General features: G+C 46.5%; 2 protein-coding genes across 2 annotated transcripts in view; one reads left to right on the top strand and one right to left on the bottom strand.

Annotated features, from left to right (window-relative positions):
• Window positions 1-1,149, top strand: part of ZSWIM5 (zinc finger SWIM-type containing 5) — a 118,325-nt gene extending 117,176 nt beyond the window's left edge. Inside the window, 1 exon segment of the mRNA XM_033152276.1 lies at window positions 1-1,149. Coding sequence (XP_033008167.1) covers window positions 1-620 — 620 coding nt within the window. The 3' untranslated portion in view covers window positions 621-1,149.
• A 3,402-nt stretch (window positions 1,150-4,551) lies between these two features.
• Window positions 4,552-17,858, bottom strand: UROD (uroporphyrinogen decarboxylase). The gene is given in 10 exon segments (XM_033152275.1): window positions 4,552-4,873; window positions 5,174-5,237; window positions 6,235-6,362; window positions 8,427-8,554; window positions 9,699-9,864; window positions 10,771-10,968; window positions 11,059-11,121; window positions 15,174-15,253; window positions 15,558-15,670; window positions 17,668-17,858. Coding segments are annotated over 10 exon segments (1,281 nt in total). The 5' UTR covers window positions 17,844-17,858; the 3' UTR covers window positions 4,552-4,708.
• Between the last annotated feature and the right edge of the window lie 754 nt (window positions 17,859-18,612).

The following is an 18,612-nucleotide window of genomic DNA, read 5'->3' as shown; positions in this document are numbered from 1 at the left end:
TTGAGACTGCCTACCAAATTGTGATAGATGCTGCTTCCACAGGCATGACTTACTCACAGCTCTTCACCATTGCACGGTACATGGAGCACCGTGGGTACCCTCTGCGGGCGTTCAAGCTGGCATCTCTCGCCATGACCCACCTCAACCTTGCCTATAACCAGGACACGCACCCGGCCATCAACGACGTGCTTTGGGCATGTGCGCTCAGCCACTCTCTGGGTAAGAATGAGCTGGCGGCCATCATTCCACTGGTGGTGAAGAGCGTGCATTGTGCCACGGTGCTGTCCGACATCCTGCGCCGCTGCACCATGACAGCCCCGGGCCTTGCAGGAATTCCTGGCCGCAGGAACTCTGGGAAACTGATGTCCACAGACAAAGCGCCTTTGCGCCAACTGCTGGACGCGACGATAAGCGCTTACATCAACACGACGCACTCTCGGCTCACCCACATCAGCCCGCGGCACTACGGGGAGTTCATAGAGTTTCTCAGCAAAGCTCGGGAGACTTTCCTCCTGGCTCAGGATGGCCACATTCAGTTTGCGCAGTTCATAGACAACCTCAAGCAGATATACAAGGGCAAGAAGAAGCTCATGTTGCTAGTGAGGGAGCGGTTTGGATGAGCTTCTGCATTAGTTTAAAAAAAGAAAGAAAGAAGGAACCCTAATCCCTGTTGGTGGAATCATGCCTACTGGGCCAGATGGACTATGTTTTCCATCCAGAGAGGATTCCTGGATTATTATTTTTAGGAACGTAAACCAAAAGCAGCACGGCAGGAAGGGGTTTGCTTCCCACCCATTCGCAAACACCTTGGCAATACCAAAAGCTAACCAGGAAAAATTGAATACCTCTTTCCCAAAGGGCATGGCGGATGGAGGCTGAAAAGCAAACCACCTCGAAGGAGGCATGGTAATGCGTTGCTCAGCCTCTCGTGCTGCCACCTTGGCTCTTTGCTGGTGGCCTTGTAAGAGGTGCAGCCTGCCAAGGCGGGCACATTTCACCATTTTCTTTTTTGTGAAGATCCTTAACTGAAAAAAAACCTAACGTTAACTGTTCTCAGGGATTGCTTTACTAAAAGTAACAGAAGCATTTATGATACTGTAAATACGATAGTATATGTGTCGATTATTAAATTGTAAAGTTCTAATTATTTATAATTATTCTCTTTTTGTTTGGGGGATACTTGAAATGTGTTGTGGGCTGGGGATTTTGGTTTTGGTTTCATTAAGCATATCCGAACATGAGAAAAGATGAACATTTCTCAGGTTCCCTGCCTTGCCAGCACTGTTTGTGAAGAGGGGCTGGTGGGTGGTGTCTGAAGAGTAGAGAGGATGGACCAAGAGTTCATGCAGAACTACTGCGACACAACAGCCTTGGAAGAGAGGAGACCAAGGTGGAAATGGCAAGCCTGGTGCATCTCCACCTTTTCAAGGCCATCAGGCTGCATGGACTTGGCCCATGGGCTGTCAGCCACAGCACTCACCCTGCCTCTGCTGGTTTATGCTGTGGTTCCAGTTATGGAATACAAAGACCCCAGGAAGCCAGATAGATGGCTGTGAAACAGTTGAGCCCATAGTGTAAATAATCAATTTTTTGGCTTTCCTCCACATGCCTATGGATAGATGTGTGCAGAGCTGCATGGTATATGCGCGTGGGAAGATGTGTCTTCCCTTTGGCAGATGGGGAGCAGGGAACACATTTTTCTCTTTGTTTATGTGTCTCTTTATTTTCAACTCCATTTCTAAACTGTTGCCTTTGATGGCATCTGCAGAGTCTGGTGCCCTCTGGAGGACGGCCTTCCTGGTCCCATTTCTTGCTGCTCCACCTCCCACCACTGCTTAAGTGGTTCATCTTAATTTTTTAACTTCTTCCAATGAAAAATAAAGTTGGGGAGGTAGGACATAGGAGCAACATGGCTCTTCCACTTGTCTTTGTGTTCCCCTGTTCCAGTGTGTCCTAGTTTTAAAAGGGGCAGGGAGGGAATGGGGTGGGGTGGGGTGGGGCAGGGGTCTGGCTGAAGGGTAGTTTAGAAATGTGGATTAAAATACCTACTGTCTGACTCCAGTTTTGTTTTTTCACAATACTCTGAGAAAACTGGGCCAGGGAAACCCAGCTCACCCCAGTATTTGTTGCCATAGAAGTATCATTCTTCACATCTGACTTACTTTATTTTGTGTACAACCTCTTGACCCAATGTTTAATAAAAAAGAAGGAAGATGTTCATACCACTTCTGTATCACTCCAGCCCTTTCTGTTGTCAGCAATGCCAATTAAAAGGGAATAAAAAGACAGCAGTTCAAAGGCAGTTGTTGAGATGGGAGAGATGGGAGTGAATGAAACCTTCTGAACCACCAGCCTTGCATCCTTTTGGTCTGGAAAGAACCACATGTGGCTTTTGCCTCTTCCTGTACTGAGGCTCGTTACTTCACCAGCAAATATTTATATGACAGTACCCCCTGCCTCAGATGGAATATACTTCTTGTGCAGAAACAATCCTATAAAGAGTATGTGGATATTTGATGTACAGTGGGATACATTGGCGTAACATATGTGATTATCATGGCTTAGGGCCGTGAAACCTGAAAAAAACCTCTCTCCACCATCCACAATCGGAACATGGCTGTAGGTTGAAATCCTCTTTGGAGGCCCTGCTATACATCCTGCCAACAGAAACTTTTTGTGTGTGGCAGCACTTTGGAGGAATTCTTTCTCAAAGGAGGTAAAACTAGGCCATCCCTGAGGGTGGTTCGGCAGGCAGGGAAAGCAGTGTTATTGCCACTTGCTTTCCATATATGACTGAAGAGTCAGACTCTCGTTGTTTCAGTTTTAAGGCTTGAACTTATTTTTTGCTAGCTGATTATGCCTTTTTGGTTTTTGTTCTTTTATCTGAACTGCTGGAGGTGGCGGTGTTATGTTAGACCAGGGGTAGGCAACCTAAGGCCCAATCACCTTCTCAATCCGGCCTGCAGACAGTCCGGGAATCAGCGTGTTTTTACATGAGTAGAATGTGTGCTTTTTATTTAAAATGCATCTCTGGGTTATTTGTGGGGCATAGGAATTTGTTCACCCCCCCCAAAAAAAATAGTCCGGCCCACCACATGGTCTGAGGGACAGCGGACCGGCCCATGGCTGAAAAAGGTTGCTGACCCCTGTGCTAGACCTAAACAGCAGTGTAGGAAAAAACCTAACAGGTTTCTGCAAGAGCCCTGCTCCTCTTAGCTGCTGATGCCACCTTTACTAGCTGCAGCCTCAACACTGTAGCATCCCCTTCCCAAATACAAAGCTATCATTGCCTTAACCACCATAGATCCTCCCATGCTATTCCAGGTTCTAAGAAAAGCATCAACTGGTGTGTTTACATATCACACACAACTAACACACTTTCTGAGGGGGCTGGTGCTGCTTGTGTCTTCTATAAACACATTTCCTTATCATGACATGTGGCTGATAACTGTCAGATGCAACCAGGCCGAATGCTGAAGCAGACACAGTCATCACTATGGCAGCAGAGATATAGGAAAAGGAAGGCTGGATTTCTTTACTGGAGGAACCTGCTTAGCTGTTGCTGGATAATGAACAGCAGTGAGTGAGGCGCAGTGCAGCACAGCATGTTCGTATTGAGAATAAACATCACAAGAGTCTTTTCCACTTATTCCTGGGTCGCCTGTTCAGCAGCAAGGACATGGTCGCTCATCCTTCCTGAGTGGGTTGTGCATACAGGTGAAACTCGAAAAATTAGAGTATCATGGAAAGGTTCATTTCTTTCAGTAATTCAACTTAAAAGGTGAAACTAATATACAAGATATATCTCGCTTTGCATGTCATGAGTCTGTCAAGCCTTTATTTGTTATAATTGTGATGATTATGGTGTACAGCTGATGAAAACCCCAAATTAACAATTTCAACTTTGGGGTTTTCATCAGCTGTACGCCATAACCATCACAATTGTAACAAATAAAGGCTTGACATATCTCGCTTTGCATGTCATGAGTCTATGTCATATATTTAAGTCCAGTAGCTAATGAGAATAATTGCTTACATAAATGGACTTTTCCACAATATTCTAATTTTTCGAGTTACACCTGTATGCAGACTTTGACTAAGCCAGAACAGCAGCACCAAAGCAGAGGAAGATTCCATCATTTAACTAAACGCATGTGCTGGATTGTTAACCCAGATGGGAAACTGTTGTAAATACTTCACTTTGCGGTATGGTGCATGGACATCACTTCGTAGAGACACGTGGCTATTGCTAAAGAGGGCCCCAAACTGAGCAATTGGGTGATACAAGGTACCCTAACCCACCTTCTATTGTTAAATGGCAAAAAACTGACTCCGCTGTGGAGGACAGAGCATAAGAAAGGCCATACCTAGCTACTGATTGGAAGGGGCAAGAAAATGTCAATAAAAGGATCCACCCCTTACTCAGATAAGCTTTGTAGTGTGTAGGGATAAAGCCAGGATCAAAAGCATTGAGTGCTTCAGGAAATGCCCAAGACCATACATTCTCTCCCCCTCTACAACCCACCCACCACCCCAAGCATTGTGCCATTCTGAGTGGAAAGCATTTTAATAGTGTGCTATTACAAACCCACATCCTTGTTCCTTCTATCAGTCCTATTGACTGGCTCTCCAGCACTCACAAACATGATCCTCTCTTGTTAGAGTCTCTTTGATGCTTTGTCCATTTTCCATCCGGCTCCTCAAGTCTTCAGGAACATTTGTTGAGATGGCGAGAGTGCCTATGTACAGCATCCACAAAGGCTCCCACATGCTCCGGGCTCATGTCGGGATACAGGCCATGACCCAGGTTGGCAATGTAGTGCTTGGAGCCAAAGCCTTCCACCATCTTCTTCACCAGCTCCCCAATCTTCTCCTGACAAAAGCGAAGAAGAATCAGCAGGGCAAGACAGTTGAAGCAACCAACCTAGGCTAACTTATAGTGTATTTGGGGGGGGGGGGGGAGCGTATATGACAGGCTCAGTGCAGACAGTCCTTACAACCAGTTTGCTAACTAGGAGCATTCTGTGGCTTTGTGTGTTGGGTCCAACCTCGCTCATTACTGAAATGTGTTCCCCCCCCCCACCAACAGCTTTCCACTGGAGTAACATGACCTTAGCCCAAAGAAAGGTTCCCTGACATTTGTCTAAGGGGCTTGTGACACCTGCCTCTTTACCTTTGGTGCATAGAGGGCACATGGATCCAAATTCCCTTGTAAGGTAATGTCTTTTCCCGATCCGCTGACTGCAACAGAAAAAAAACAAAACATCAGTACCTGCTCTGGAGGTTGAGGGGGGATACTTGTAGGCACCAGAGCAAGATGTAGCTTCTCATCATCACAAGAATGTGAGATACTTACGAAATCAGATGGTTTTAAAACAGGAAGAGCAGTGGTTGGAAGCCGTAAGAGCTAATGATGGTTGCCTACATCTACTTGACACCTGTGTCCCAGGTGCCTCTTCGGTCTAATTCTGATGTATCTGGCTAGCCCTAGTTAGAAGGTTGTAACCTAATGAAGCTTATCCAGGTTGTACTTCTGTCGCAAAGTCTCTAGCGAAGAAGAGCTCACTGCCCAGCTCTTCCCATTAGAACATTTCTAACAAGATTTAGCCAAAATTCTGCTTCCTTGTGGTTTCCACCCATTCCTTCTAGCCCTGCTTCCTGAAACAGTAGAGCGAAGAATTACTTTGTTCCATCTTCTTCTAAATGACACGTGAATTGTAGAGCTGGAAAGGGACCCTGAGAGTCTTCAGATATTGAAAGACAGCTATCATGTCAGGTCACAAAACAATACCATTTCCTTGCTTCTGAAAAGCTGGAGAGAACTAATTTCCTAAGGCAGAACAATGGGACCTTTTGCCCCGTTTGCTGCACAGTCTTACTTTCTACCCATCATCCTGGGAAACTGGCCTCTAGCCTTAGAAGACGTTTCAAAAATCATCTTGGCTGGGGGGCTCACTCAGCTCTAGCCGCATGAAACAATCAGCTCTCTTGTTTCCCAACTGCTGCATGTGAGCAGGGTTTGGCTCTTCATAGTGGCAATCCAATGGAGGAGATCCCTGCACCTATAAACTGCTGGCTCCTTAGTACTTTACATAAGCCTCTTATTAATTATCCCGTCCATTCCGCTTAGCCAGTAGTTGTTGTATCCACAATACCGTATGAAGTAAAATTTATGGGGGAAAAGGATTCTGATACTGGCAAAAGCACTCTAGAAATCCTACCAACCCTCCTAACAGTCCCTAAGGAAGTCAATTTCTCACCGAGCAGCCTGGGGGGGAGATGGTCCAGTCCAGGCCAATCACTTCATAGCCACATTGTGCCAAATCCTCCAGGGCATAATGTGCATCCTTGGCAAAGATGATCTGAGGGAGGAGACAGAAAAAACAGGACAATGTGGTGGGCAGGGCTGTGTGCTTGGCACCAAAGCAAGAATGGGGAACCTGTGGCCCTCCAGATGCATTTTGGCCACCTTTGCCATCATCCCTGGCTGGTACTAGTGCTCCTGCGAGTTAGGAGTCCAGCAGAATCTGGAGGGCAACATGTCTCTTCCATTGTAAGACGTTGTAAGTGGGGAACAGGACAACGGAGAGATCTTTGCAGGCAGGTCCTTGACTGCTCTGGCTTGCCCAGTTGGCATTGCTTCAATACTTGGCTGCCCTCTAGTGGTGAAACAGGATTACTACAACTTTGTACGTAGCTTTGATTTTAAAAGGGGGGTTTCTCCTTAACACAGACACATCAGCCCCAAGCTAAAAGGAAAGACTGAAAACAGGGAATGGGGACAGACAGCAGACGGACCAAGAGATACCTCCAGCCTGGATACCTTCCATCACTGCCCCTCCTGCCATCCCAGAACTGGCTTGGAATGCAGGTGATTTCGAGGGAGGTTGTGTGGGGCAGACTGCCTCCAAGCAGTCAACAGCTTGGTATATAATCTAGGAGCACAGGAAGTTTCTTCTGCAGGATTCCTTCACTTCCGGTCAAACTGTTGTTCCTGCTATCCCACAGGAACTTGAGAAGTTGCCTCATGAGCCAGGTCAGACCTAGTTTGCACCATCTTCCCTGACTGGCAACACCTCTCCAGGGTCTCAGATTTATTTCCTTCCTATTATTATTATTATTATTATTATTATTATTATTATTATTATTATTATTATTATTATTATCATTTATTATTATTATTATTATACCCTGCCCATCTGGCTGGGTTGCCCCAACCACTCTGGGTGGCTTCCAACATAAAACTTTAAAAAGTTTCCCTATATAGTACAGCAGAGCTTTCCAGACTTTTCATGTTGGTGACACACTTTTTAGACATGCATCATTTCATGACACAGTAATTCAGTTTTACTACCAAACCGGAGGTTGAACTAAACCCCTTTCCAGCCCTGGGAGGAGCGTGGGGAGTGTTTGCACGGCAAACCTATACACTGCAGCTGACACACTTAACGTGTCGCAACACAGTTTGGAAAGCTCTGCTATACAGGGCTGCCTTCAGGTTATATAGCTACTCATCTCCTTGACATCTGATGGGAGGGCACTCCACAGGATGGGCGCAGCTACCGAGAAGGCCCTCTGCCTGGTTGCCTGCAACTTCACTTCTCGCAGTGAGGGAACCGCCAAAGGCCCTCGGTGCTTAATCTCAGTGTCCGGGCTGAACAATGGGGGTAGAGACGCTCCTTCAGGTATACTGGGCAGAGGCCGTTTAGGGCTTGGAAACCTGCCACCTTGTCCTTTCAATGGACGATGACGGGATTTGAACCTGGCACCTCCCACATGCAAATCCTGAGCTTTATCATGGAGCTGTACTCCTTCCCAATGCAGAGGTAGGGATGTCCCAGATTATCAAACTGAGTACTGAGTGTGTTAAGGAGTAACCTCCAGCACATGGGTGTGTGCAGTACTGTACTAGTAAATAGATGCCAAAAGCCAAACTTCTCCAGGATTTAGGAAAGTTCATAGTCCACCTCATCCAATCAGTATGAGTTGGGGAAAACTTTTTTTTAGAGAGGGTAGAATTTTCCTGCTCCCCAATTTTTACAGTAGGAGCCTGACTTAAGAGAAGGATACCCAGTCCTGCTATCACCTTATCCTCTGCTCTCCTTTGACTCTACAAGAATTTCATTTCAGCCTTGTAGCATCATGGTCCTCTGCATTTAATTGTGCACAAGGCACACTAGAGGAGATGTCCATACACACACACACACCAGTATTGCCCATCTATATGTCTTCTGGAAGGTAGCTCCCAAAGGCCTTCTGTCCTACCCTTGGTATGGACTGATGGAGTGGCCTTCCGTGGCTGCTGCTTCAATATCACCATGTGGTATTTGTTTTTAGGATGAACAGAAAACATCAACAGTCCTTCCAGCTCCAAGATCTGCTGATCCTAAGAATCCCACAAGGAACCCAAGAGATCTGTCTCTTACCATAGGCACCAAAGGCAGTTTGTCTTCCCGTAGCTTGCTCTTCACTCGCTTGGCAATGGAACGGATGGAGGGGAGGGCAAACTCTGCAAACTGCTCTGGCCCCAGGTGTCCTGCGTGGGACTCAAAAGCTGTAGAGCCTGCCAAGAGAGACAGCACCAAGGAATCAGCATCCCTCTTGGCTGACACCTCTCTCTTAAGTGCAACTCTTCTACAAATATCAGAAAGGACTGTTCCTTCCCCATAGCACACAAGTGGGCCTCCTCCACACCCAAACCCCAAGGAAAGGTTGCCCTGGGCTCCCCAAAGTTTGCCCACGCCTGGCACAGAGCAATGCATTTCCCCCCTAATCCAATCTCTACTGACACAAGGGAAGCGATTCCAGTAAACAATCTAGAATTCTTCAACTGGAACCAATGCTATAATTAAACTGCCTTAGGCTGCCATCCTAAACCCCCTATTTGGAAGTAAATCACACGGGGGCGGAAGAATGCCAGTGGGGCTTACTTCTGAGTACATATGAATAAGATCAGAGTGTTAATTTACAGTCCTGATTCGCATCATCATCATCTAAAAGGTTGTGCTCTAGGAGGTTGTCACAAGCTAAGGAAATCAGCTGGAAGGCTACTTCTTCTCATGTTACATCCGTAAGTTATGTGAATGTGTGGAGGGGGTAGGAATCGCACCAGCTGACCCCACCTCCCATGCATTCCACATAACACAAGAGGGAGCATCTGGTGCACAGTGCTTGTCCCCATGATTGGGAACCCTGCCATGCTCCCCAATCATATGCATAGCCCATTGTCACCTTAGTGCTGAATGAATAAAACCAGGGAGGGCTGAAGCCAGCTGGCATGATCTTGGGGAGGAGGATAAGTGTGCTGTGATATGCAGAGTGCCATCAGGCAGCAATTCTGACAACGAAGGAAAGCTGGTTTCCTTTTCTTTTATTTGGAACCACAAAGGCTAAAAGCCTATTCCTAAAAACAAGCGATTGGATTCTGTAATAAAAGGTACATGTTAAGATTATGATTAGCAGCATGGCACTACTGATTTCTTGCCGACACCCTTTACCTTCCTAAAGTAAGCTTTTTTTCCAGATTTCATTTGTCTTAAGGGTCGTGGCTGTAGAAGACGAAGGGTATCTCAAAATGGCCTTGAAAAATGAGTGGCAAATTTGTCCAACTTATAGCTATGCCTGAAAGCTTGTGGGCAGGAGCTGCCCAGGAGTCTACAGCTCTTCTCAAGCAGGATAATGCCACTTTCTTCTTCCACTCACCTGAGCGCCTGCAGCCACCTGCCCCACCAGGTAATCCACAATTACATCAGTCAATAATGTGAGTAGACGGCGACTGGCCTCAGGGTGCCGGTAGAGCCAGGCCTTGGCTTTGGCCATTGTGTTGGAGCCACCACCTTCAATCATATAGGACATCAGTGTCCACTAGGAAGCAGACAATAAGCAGAAAGTGAAAGAAGGCATGAATTCAAAAGCACTTGTTCCAATGCCTCACCATGCCCAAGCCAGCTTCTGTAAGGCAAGTGGTTCTTGCAGAAACTGTGAGGCAGCTCTGTTCTTCTTCTTATTTTATTTACTATTATCATTTATTGAATTTACATACTGGCCTTCACCTGCATATCTCAGGGCGGTTCACAACATATCAGGTTACTTGTTCAGTTCAGAACCAGGCCTCAACCCCTCTGGATTCCTACAAACCAGAAGCTGTATTTGCCTTAACTGATGCTATTCACTTCTAAAGATGTCATGCAGTTGCCTCTCCTGCCCCAAAACTTAAATGCCCAAGCTTTGATGCTTCTGTTCTTTAAGTTGACTTTTGTCCAACTGTAATCAGTCAAATGCATGACAATTTTTAATGTTCACCTACAGGTATATGAAATGCAACATACTTATTTTAAGCAATATCTTAAGGAGATACTTGGCACACCCCTTTCCAGTGAGTCTTCCCTGCCCAGCAGAGAATGCTGGAAAGGAAGGCATAGAAAAGCTGCCTCTCTCAGCCACCTGCCACCCATCAGTTAGTTCCACAAATATCATCTGATGAAGTCAATGTCTGAGCAGCAGCAAGCTAAGGCAGGGAGTCGGGGACCCAACGGCCTTACTAGGAGAGAGCATGAAATACACCAGCCTGTAAGTGACATTCCCCCATTGCACTCTCTCCTCCGCAGAGGTTGTCAAATGCTGCAGCTACAAATCCATGGCACCCAGAATCCACGGGGACTCATGCAGCGGTACAGATGGCCAGCACATCCCAACATTTTCCAGTGCCCGCCAGCATTTTTAGGGAATGACACACAGTTGAGACGCCCATTTCCAAAGAACTGTACTTACCGGGGCACCAGAGAAGCCGATCAAGGGCACCTTCCCCTCCAATTTGTGCCGTGTCAACGTGATGGCCTGGAAGACGTAGCCAAGCTCTGCTGCCACATCCACTTTCTGGCGGAGTTTCAGCAGGTCCTCGACTTCCTTCAGTGGCTCAGGGAAGGTGGGTCCCTTGCCAGGCACCATCACCACCTCCATGCCTAGCGCCTAGGAAAGCAGCAGGGTGTTAAGGAATATGTTTCTATAAGTGGTACAGCCCCCCCCCCCCCGCACCTCCCCACATCCAGCATCTCTTACCTGTGGCACCACCAAGATGTCCGAGAAGATGATGGCAGCATCGAGAGGAAAGCGCCGTAGAGGCTGAAAGGAAGAATAACACACAGACCTTGTAGCGGGTGCTCAGCCCCATTTTAAAGCTAGAAATTACACGTGCGTAGAAAGAGAACAACCCTCTCATAGGAGAGAGGAAATATTTGAAAATGCAAAGGCAGTAAGCCTGAAAACTCAGAATCCAGGGAAAACTGGAGAGGGGAAGGAGGGCAAGATTTCTGCTAAGGCCCAAAAGCTAGTGCACTATAGACATAGCGTATGAACACCAGAACATAGGGTGCTGCCTTAGGATGCTGAATCAGAGCATGGGATACTGAATCAGACCACTAGTCCATCTAGCTCAGTGCTATCTATACTAACTGGAAACTCTTCTCCAGGGGTCAGGTAGGAGTCCAGTCCCACCTGGAGATGCTGGGGAATGAACCTGGGACCGTCTGTGTGCAAGGCACATGCTCTAACCATGTGCTACAGCCCCTCCTTCACGGAAGATACATTCCCATAGGCAGCCTGAACCCTGCAGCCTAGATTTTCAGCAGACAATGATACAGTCCTGCCTGTGTACTGCACAAGATGATGTTCCCGCAGCCTGGCCTTATTGGCCCTCTGAGTCCACATCTCCCCTGATTTACCACCACTATACTATTACCAAAATATTCAAATTCAGCCAGTGAGGAAGTATCGCTTCCTGTAAAGGTAAAGTGGGTGTGCTGTATGTGGAGCACAGCATGGGACATGGGGAAAGGCATAAATAGGTTCCGTACGCTGGAGGGTATGCAGGAACCCATTCCTGTCTTTCCCCGAGTCCATTTTAAGTACAGATATGTAGGGAAACTGCACTGATACACAGACTACACCAATATGCAGGACAATTTTGGTTTGTGGAGCTCCTCTCTATACCCCACCCAAAAAAGGGTGGACAATGGCCACTTGCTTCACTTCAGGATAGACAGGGCTTAAGGCTGGATATTGGGGGGGGGGGCCTTGGAGCTCAAAGAATGTGTTCTCAATCCACAATCCCCACAGTTCTTGGAAATTCCATTACAATGTTTTTAAAAGAAAGGGAGTCCAGTATTCAAAATTGCAAAAATAAAAGAGCTGTGATTTTTTTAAAAAAAATGGCAGGAAAAGACTACAAAGATTATAAGAACCAAAACGATAATCTGTTCAAATTGACTCCAAAGCTAAAACAGTCCAAAACAGAATGAGATTAGAATGTGTAGAAAAAGAGAAAGTGTGTGTGTGTGTGTGTGTGTGTGTGTGTGTGTGAGAGAGAGAGAGAGAGAGAGAGAGAGACAGACAGACAGACAGACCATGAGAGTAATGAACATTTTAAAAAATACAGTAATGTTTACAGGTGTGCTGTCAGATGGACAATGAACACTGAAAAACATATTGACAGGTTGTATAACAAAGTGAGGCAAAACAGAAGGAAGCTCTGTATAAATGCAGTCTTTTAATTTTTTTAAAAAAAAGAGGTGGAAGAATTCTTCAAGCAGTCAGCTGCGCATAGAATTTTGGAGTTTCTTTTACAACTGAACAAAAAGGAACAAACGTTAAGCCATTAATAACATTTCTGAAGAGAAAGACCGTGGGGGTGGGGGTGTTAATGAATGTTACTAAAATAGACTTAATAGAAATATTTGTAATGATGTTGCGAAAAAGAACATGGAGAGGGGGGGGGGAATCAGAGACCCATGCAAGTGCAAGGCATGAAAGTGCCAAAAGCAGAGAAAGGGAGGAGGTCCGAGAAGTAGACACACTGTAAAAGAACAAAGGGAAAGCACGCTGCACAGATGTATGCTATTTGAGAAGGAAACGGGTCTTAGAAAACAATTGTGCATCATCTGTCTTCTAGGACATTGCTGGAGTGTACGACGTGCCTTTGTGCATTTGAAAGCACACCGAGTCCGATCAAATGCTTCCATTTTGAATTAGGCAATCTGACGCACATGTATTAATAGTCCACTCCCAGGCATTCAAAGCGGTGTTAAAGCCTTGCATGTTAGCGCCCACTCCAACCTCCCCATCCCCATGTGGAAGCTTCAGATCTTTGGAAGCTGAGCATGGAGATCTGAAGACAGTTTCTAAGGGCATTCTACTAGCCACGATGGGCTATGCTCTGCCTCCATGGACGGAGGCAGCAATGCTTCTGAATACCAGTTACGGGGAGCTGCAGGAGGGAAGAGTGCTCTTGAACTCATGTCCCGCTCACAGGTTTCCAACATGTAGCGACACTGGAGCAGAGGCTTCATGCACACATCCTGCTACCCTTCCTGCTACATGGAACTCCCAACAGAGACAATATTGCTCAGCCAAGCACTGTCTGCGCAAGGGAAAGGGTAATAGTCACAGTGGAAATATGAGTTTCCTATTACTAGAGTGGCCAAGAATTTCTGAAGTACAGTGGTATCTTGGTTCTCAAACTTAATCCATTCCGGGAGTCCATTTGACTCCCAAAACCATTCAAAAACCAAGGTGTGACTTCTGATGGGCTACAGGAGCTTCCTGCACTCAAGCAGAAGCTGCGGAAGCCATGTCGGATGTTTGGCTTCCGAAAAACTTACTTCCGGGTTTGCGGCGTTCAGGAGCCGATTTGTTCAACAACTAAGTCATTTGGGAACCAAGGTACCACTGCATGTTTCAGCTAGTGAGCCCTTTCTTTCATATTTCTTTTTAAAATATTTATATTGTATTGAAAGAAACACAATAATACATTTATCAAAATTATAATGTTCTGTTAGTAATTTTACATTTGTGGTAATAACTTAATACTTATATACCTCTATTTCATATTTTATCACAATCCCTCTTTCATATTTCAAGCTAACAGATGCATTTTCATTTGTGCCTGCTGGAGTCAACATATTCATCAAGAAATGGGGTGGAATTCAGCTAAGTTGTTGTGTGAGTAAAATGAGCACTTTTCCTCCCCTACTCCCCTCAAAACCTGCTCTGGAAGATTGGGGAAACAGTCCAGCTCAGGTTATGAGGGCATGTGGACGGGAGCTAGAGGGAAGTCCCATTGTGCAAGCAGACCTTGTTCCACTTGTGAACAGCCTACTTCTCACTACGCTGAATTCCACCCAGGGACACTATTGTTTTTATATTCAAGGAACAATGTAGAACAACATACCAAATTATTTCCTGAAGAATGCTTAGATACATTTAATGAAGAAGTCTGCAATGCTTCTAAAAACTGGGGTGGTGCTGTTTTTTGTTTTTGTTTTTAGCCTGAGAGCCACATTCCCTCCAGGGGAATACCCCAGGAGTCACAAGACAGAGGCAACATGTAAGTTTTCCCTTTGCACAATGAGCTAGTTTCTACACCCCCTCCTCTCTCCTCCACCCAGGCAAGCAAGAAGCATTATCAGAGCTCATGACACATTCCAGCCAGACAAAAAGAAGGGTGTGAAGGAAGAGACAGTCCCAAGGGACAGATAAGGCCACATTTGGTCCCTGGATCTGAGGTTCTCCACCCCGACCTAAAGATATAAATTGCCCATGCAACTGAATAGCGAATGCACCAAGAAGGATATTAAAATCCAAGTCAATAACTGCTATTCAGTTTTGCTATTTAGATGGAAGAGACAACTCAAACTGATTAGGGAAAGGCAGATGAGATGGTGAGTCTGGGGAGCCTCTTGTAAAACTATACTGGTGACCATCTTGTGGGAGCAAATGTCACAGTTTATACCAGGGGCCAGAAAACTTTTTCAGCAGGGGGCCGGTCCACTGTCCCTCAGACCTTGTGAGGGGCCAGACTATATTTTGGGAGGGGAAATGAACAAATTCCTATACCCCACAAATAACCCACAGATGCATTTTAAATAAAAGCACACATTCTACTCATGTAAAAACACGCTGATTCCCAGACTGTCCACGGGCCATATTTAGAAGGTGAGGGGGCCACATCCAGCCCCCAGGCCTTAGTTTGGGGAACCCTGGTTTGTACTCTGGGGTATATTCAGCTCCTGCCACAGTCTGCAGAACAGGAATAACCCTCAATTGTGAATGGGGCGGGGAGAGAGAAATCTCCCTCCTAGAGCCTCGCACACTTGCAAAATAATAAGTTCACAACACACCTGCAGAGTAAGTTCACAACACTTCTCTGGTGATCGACAGGTAGCAAAGAAATCCTGAGCTGCTCGCGTCTCTCGGAACTCTGCAAAAAAAGAAAAAGAAAGAAAGAAAATGGAGTGGCAGGGAGATGCCTCTCAAAAGGAATGCAACTTAACCTAGAGGAGAGATGGGGGGAACCTAGGAGCTTCTAGATGTTGTTGGACTCCAATTTCCATAATGCCTGACCATTGACCATTCTGGGTGGTACTGATGGGAGTCAGATTCCAGCAACATCTGGAGGGCCATAGATTCCCTCCATAGCGGAACCAGCAGGCCATCCCAGCCCCAAGGACAAGAAGACAAGATCCAAACATCTTTGCTCCAAACACCTCACTCACTTCACTTACCCGGGAGGTACCTTCCTGCTTGCCTCATGCACCAAACAGGAGTGTATTCTGTCTCTTCTCCATGTGCTGCTCGGAGGAAGGTATCATTCTTCAGTTCAGGGAATTCTGTGAGACTTATCAGGGAACAGAAAACAGCCACTCATCCAAAGGCCTGGGTGAAGAGGTGTGTTTGACCATTTATCAAAAACCATCCAATATAATGTGAGTCCCAGGTGAAAGAAGATTCTCCACGTCCTCCCCCTTTCAAATATTAAATTGATGACCAGGGAAGGTAATAAGTGGCACTCACTAACTAAAACTTGGGGGGGGGGGATTACAGACCATTTCCTCTCTCATTACCATGTTGCGGTATTCTTTGCTGCAAGAGGGGTGCATACTGTTTTACTTTATCAAACAAACTACTGCATTACAATCTGAGAGAAGCCAGAGGGAAAAAGACACACAAACATCAATCCAGTCCATGGAACTATCATGGATTAAATTATCAGTCTTTGCTATAGCTGCATAATAATAAGATCATGGGAGCTTACATAGCCCCTTGTTGACATGTTTTACAAGCTATGGAGCTTGTTTTCGAACTTGAGTTTAGGTTTTTAACCTTTGGGATGAAGCAAAATTAAGAATTTTGAGTTGGGATACGGAATTACCACTCACTATTTGGGAGTGTTCTTTTTGTCTGAAGTTTCTTATCCTCCCCCTAGACTTAAAAGCAACTAAGCTATCTCGAGTTATACAAACACAGTTTCCTTTTTCTCCTTCTGAGGAAACTGATAGATCGTAACAGTGAAACGAGATTTTTAGCCGGCAACTCATTAAGGTTGTTTGTAAGTTATTTTTGGCATTTGGAGTTATTTGGAAAGTTTGTTGAGTTGTTTAATTTCCTTTTGATTAGTTTACAACGTTTTGGAGTATATTTTTCTTGAGCAACTCTGCTCTTAAATCATTAAATATATTGTTTGTTTGAGTATTATCATATAAATATACGCTCATCTCGTTACAGGGATCTTTCACGGTGTGGATTCCTTTCTGTTATTAGGCTTAATATAATGGCTTGCAAAGTGCTTTCACGCTAGCCACAATGAGAGTAATACCATAGTAGAAGCTGTAGTAGAGCAACCCAGGTGAAATCTCACTGCAGCAATCTCACTGCAGCAAGCAATGTCTGCTTACAGCACAAAGATTCATCTCAAATGCGGGCGGAAGGGGTAAAGAGAAAAAGGAGCCCCTCTTTTTTTCTCATACTCTGTAGCACTGCATCTTAATGTCTAATGGCTAAAAGCAGTGCAAAGCAAGGTGGAAACGCTTCTTAACCCAAACTTTGCCTCAGCGCAAGGACATTCGGCGCAAAGCAGACAACTCAGCACCGTGTCACCCCCGCCTGCACCGGCAACACGAGCTCAACCCAAAGTACGGTGGTACCTCGGGTTAAGAACTTAATTCCTTCTGGAGGTCCGTTCTTAACCTGAAACTGTTCTCTAGGCCGTCTTAAGTAAATCCAGAGCCCTGGCACGAAGATCCCTCCAGCGCCCCTCGCGCTCCGATGGGCAGGGCCAGGCACGGCGGGCAGCAGGGAGGGCGCGGAGGGGCGGGTGGGGACGCTGCCAGCTGTGCTCCACCTCCGCCTCCGCCGTCCAGGGAGCACTGGCTGCAGCGCCGACGGGAGGCTCGCCAACGGCCTCCCCTCGTCCGCAGCCCGAGAAGAGGTGGGCAGAGCGGCGCTGCGGGCGGGGCCGGCCAGTATCCTCAATGGCTAAGACGTCCCTGACTGTTCTTAACCCGAAGCACCACTTTAGCTAATGGGGCCTCCCGCTGCAGCTGCGCCGCCAGAGCACAATTTCTGTTCTTATCCTGAAGCAAAGTTCTTAGCCTGAAGCGTTATTTCTGTGTTTGCAGAGTGTGTAACCTGAAGCGTATGTAACCCGAGGTACCACTGGAACTGCATGTCCGAAAGGGCGTCAGCAGCTGAGGTGCTGCTTCCCTTCAGCAGCTGAAGACCCAGAAGCCCCGCCAAGGGAACAAACGGCAACTGTCACTCATCCCCTGCGCGGAACCCTTGTCCCACCCCACGAACCCACGACCGCACAGTGCCTGCCCTCTGGCTTCCACTCACACGACTGGCCCGTTCTTCTCCATCCCGCCCGCGCTGCTGCTGCCGCCCGAGTCCTGGCGGGGAGAACTACACGCTTCTTCCTCCCCACTTCCGGGTTCCTTCCCCAGCTCCCCCGATTGGTGCCTGTGGAATCCACCCACGGCTCCCGCTGGGCGTAGCATGGGCAGGACCGGCATTACCGTAATGTGCGCTGTAGCACGTCCCCCGGAAAAGTTAGGAAGGGAGGCGCACAGCACACGCGCCGTCGCTTGTCTGGGGTGGTGGAAAGAGGGCAGAACCAGCACCGCGGAGCAGGGCTCGTAGACGCCCAAGTGGTGGGGTAGCAAAAACACCTCTGGTCTATTTTGAGCATAGACATCCAACAAGTAACTGGCATTAGAACTCCTAATTAAATTAAATGCAATACTGAAAGCATTGCAACAACCCATATAGTTCATGGGAGCTAGACAAACGCACCAAACCCTTGGGTCAAGGCAGCTATTGTGCATGCAGAAATGAATTAAAAAACAGAAATATGCATTCAGTTTTCCCAAATAAAAAAATATATATTTTAAAAAACAACAGAAATATGCATTCAGTTTTCCCACAAATCCACTGCCCTCATGTAGCCCCCGCATTCACAGCCAAGGGAATGAGTAAGAAGCTGGGATAGTACATCTGCTACTAGTTCTACATCCATAAAATATGTGGTATTTTCCTGTCCTAACCGATAAATGCCACTCCCTGTGCTTGGCTGATAAAAACTTTGGACCACCTCCTCCTTGCATACATTGTGCTCTTTGCTTGGAGATAAAATTACCCTAACCACAGCACCACATGGGACCAATAGATAAAAATGTGGGAAGGTGTTGCCAAAGGCTGCTTTGTGCCTTATTTCACATATTAGGCTACTGGAGAATCCACAGCTCAGTCCTGATACTGTATACATACACTAACAGCAAACAC

This window comes from Lacerta agilis, chromosome 6 (assembly GCF_009819535.1).
Source record: "Lacerta agilis isolate rLacAgi1 chromosome 6, rLacAgi1.pri, whole genome shotgun sequence".
NCBI classification, from domain to species: domain Eukaryota; kingdom Metazoa; phylum Chordata; class Lepidosauria; order Squamata; family Lacertidae; genus Lacerta; species Lacerta agilis.
This window is presented reverse-complemented; position numbering and strand designations above follow the sequence as displayed.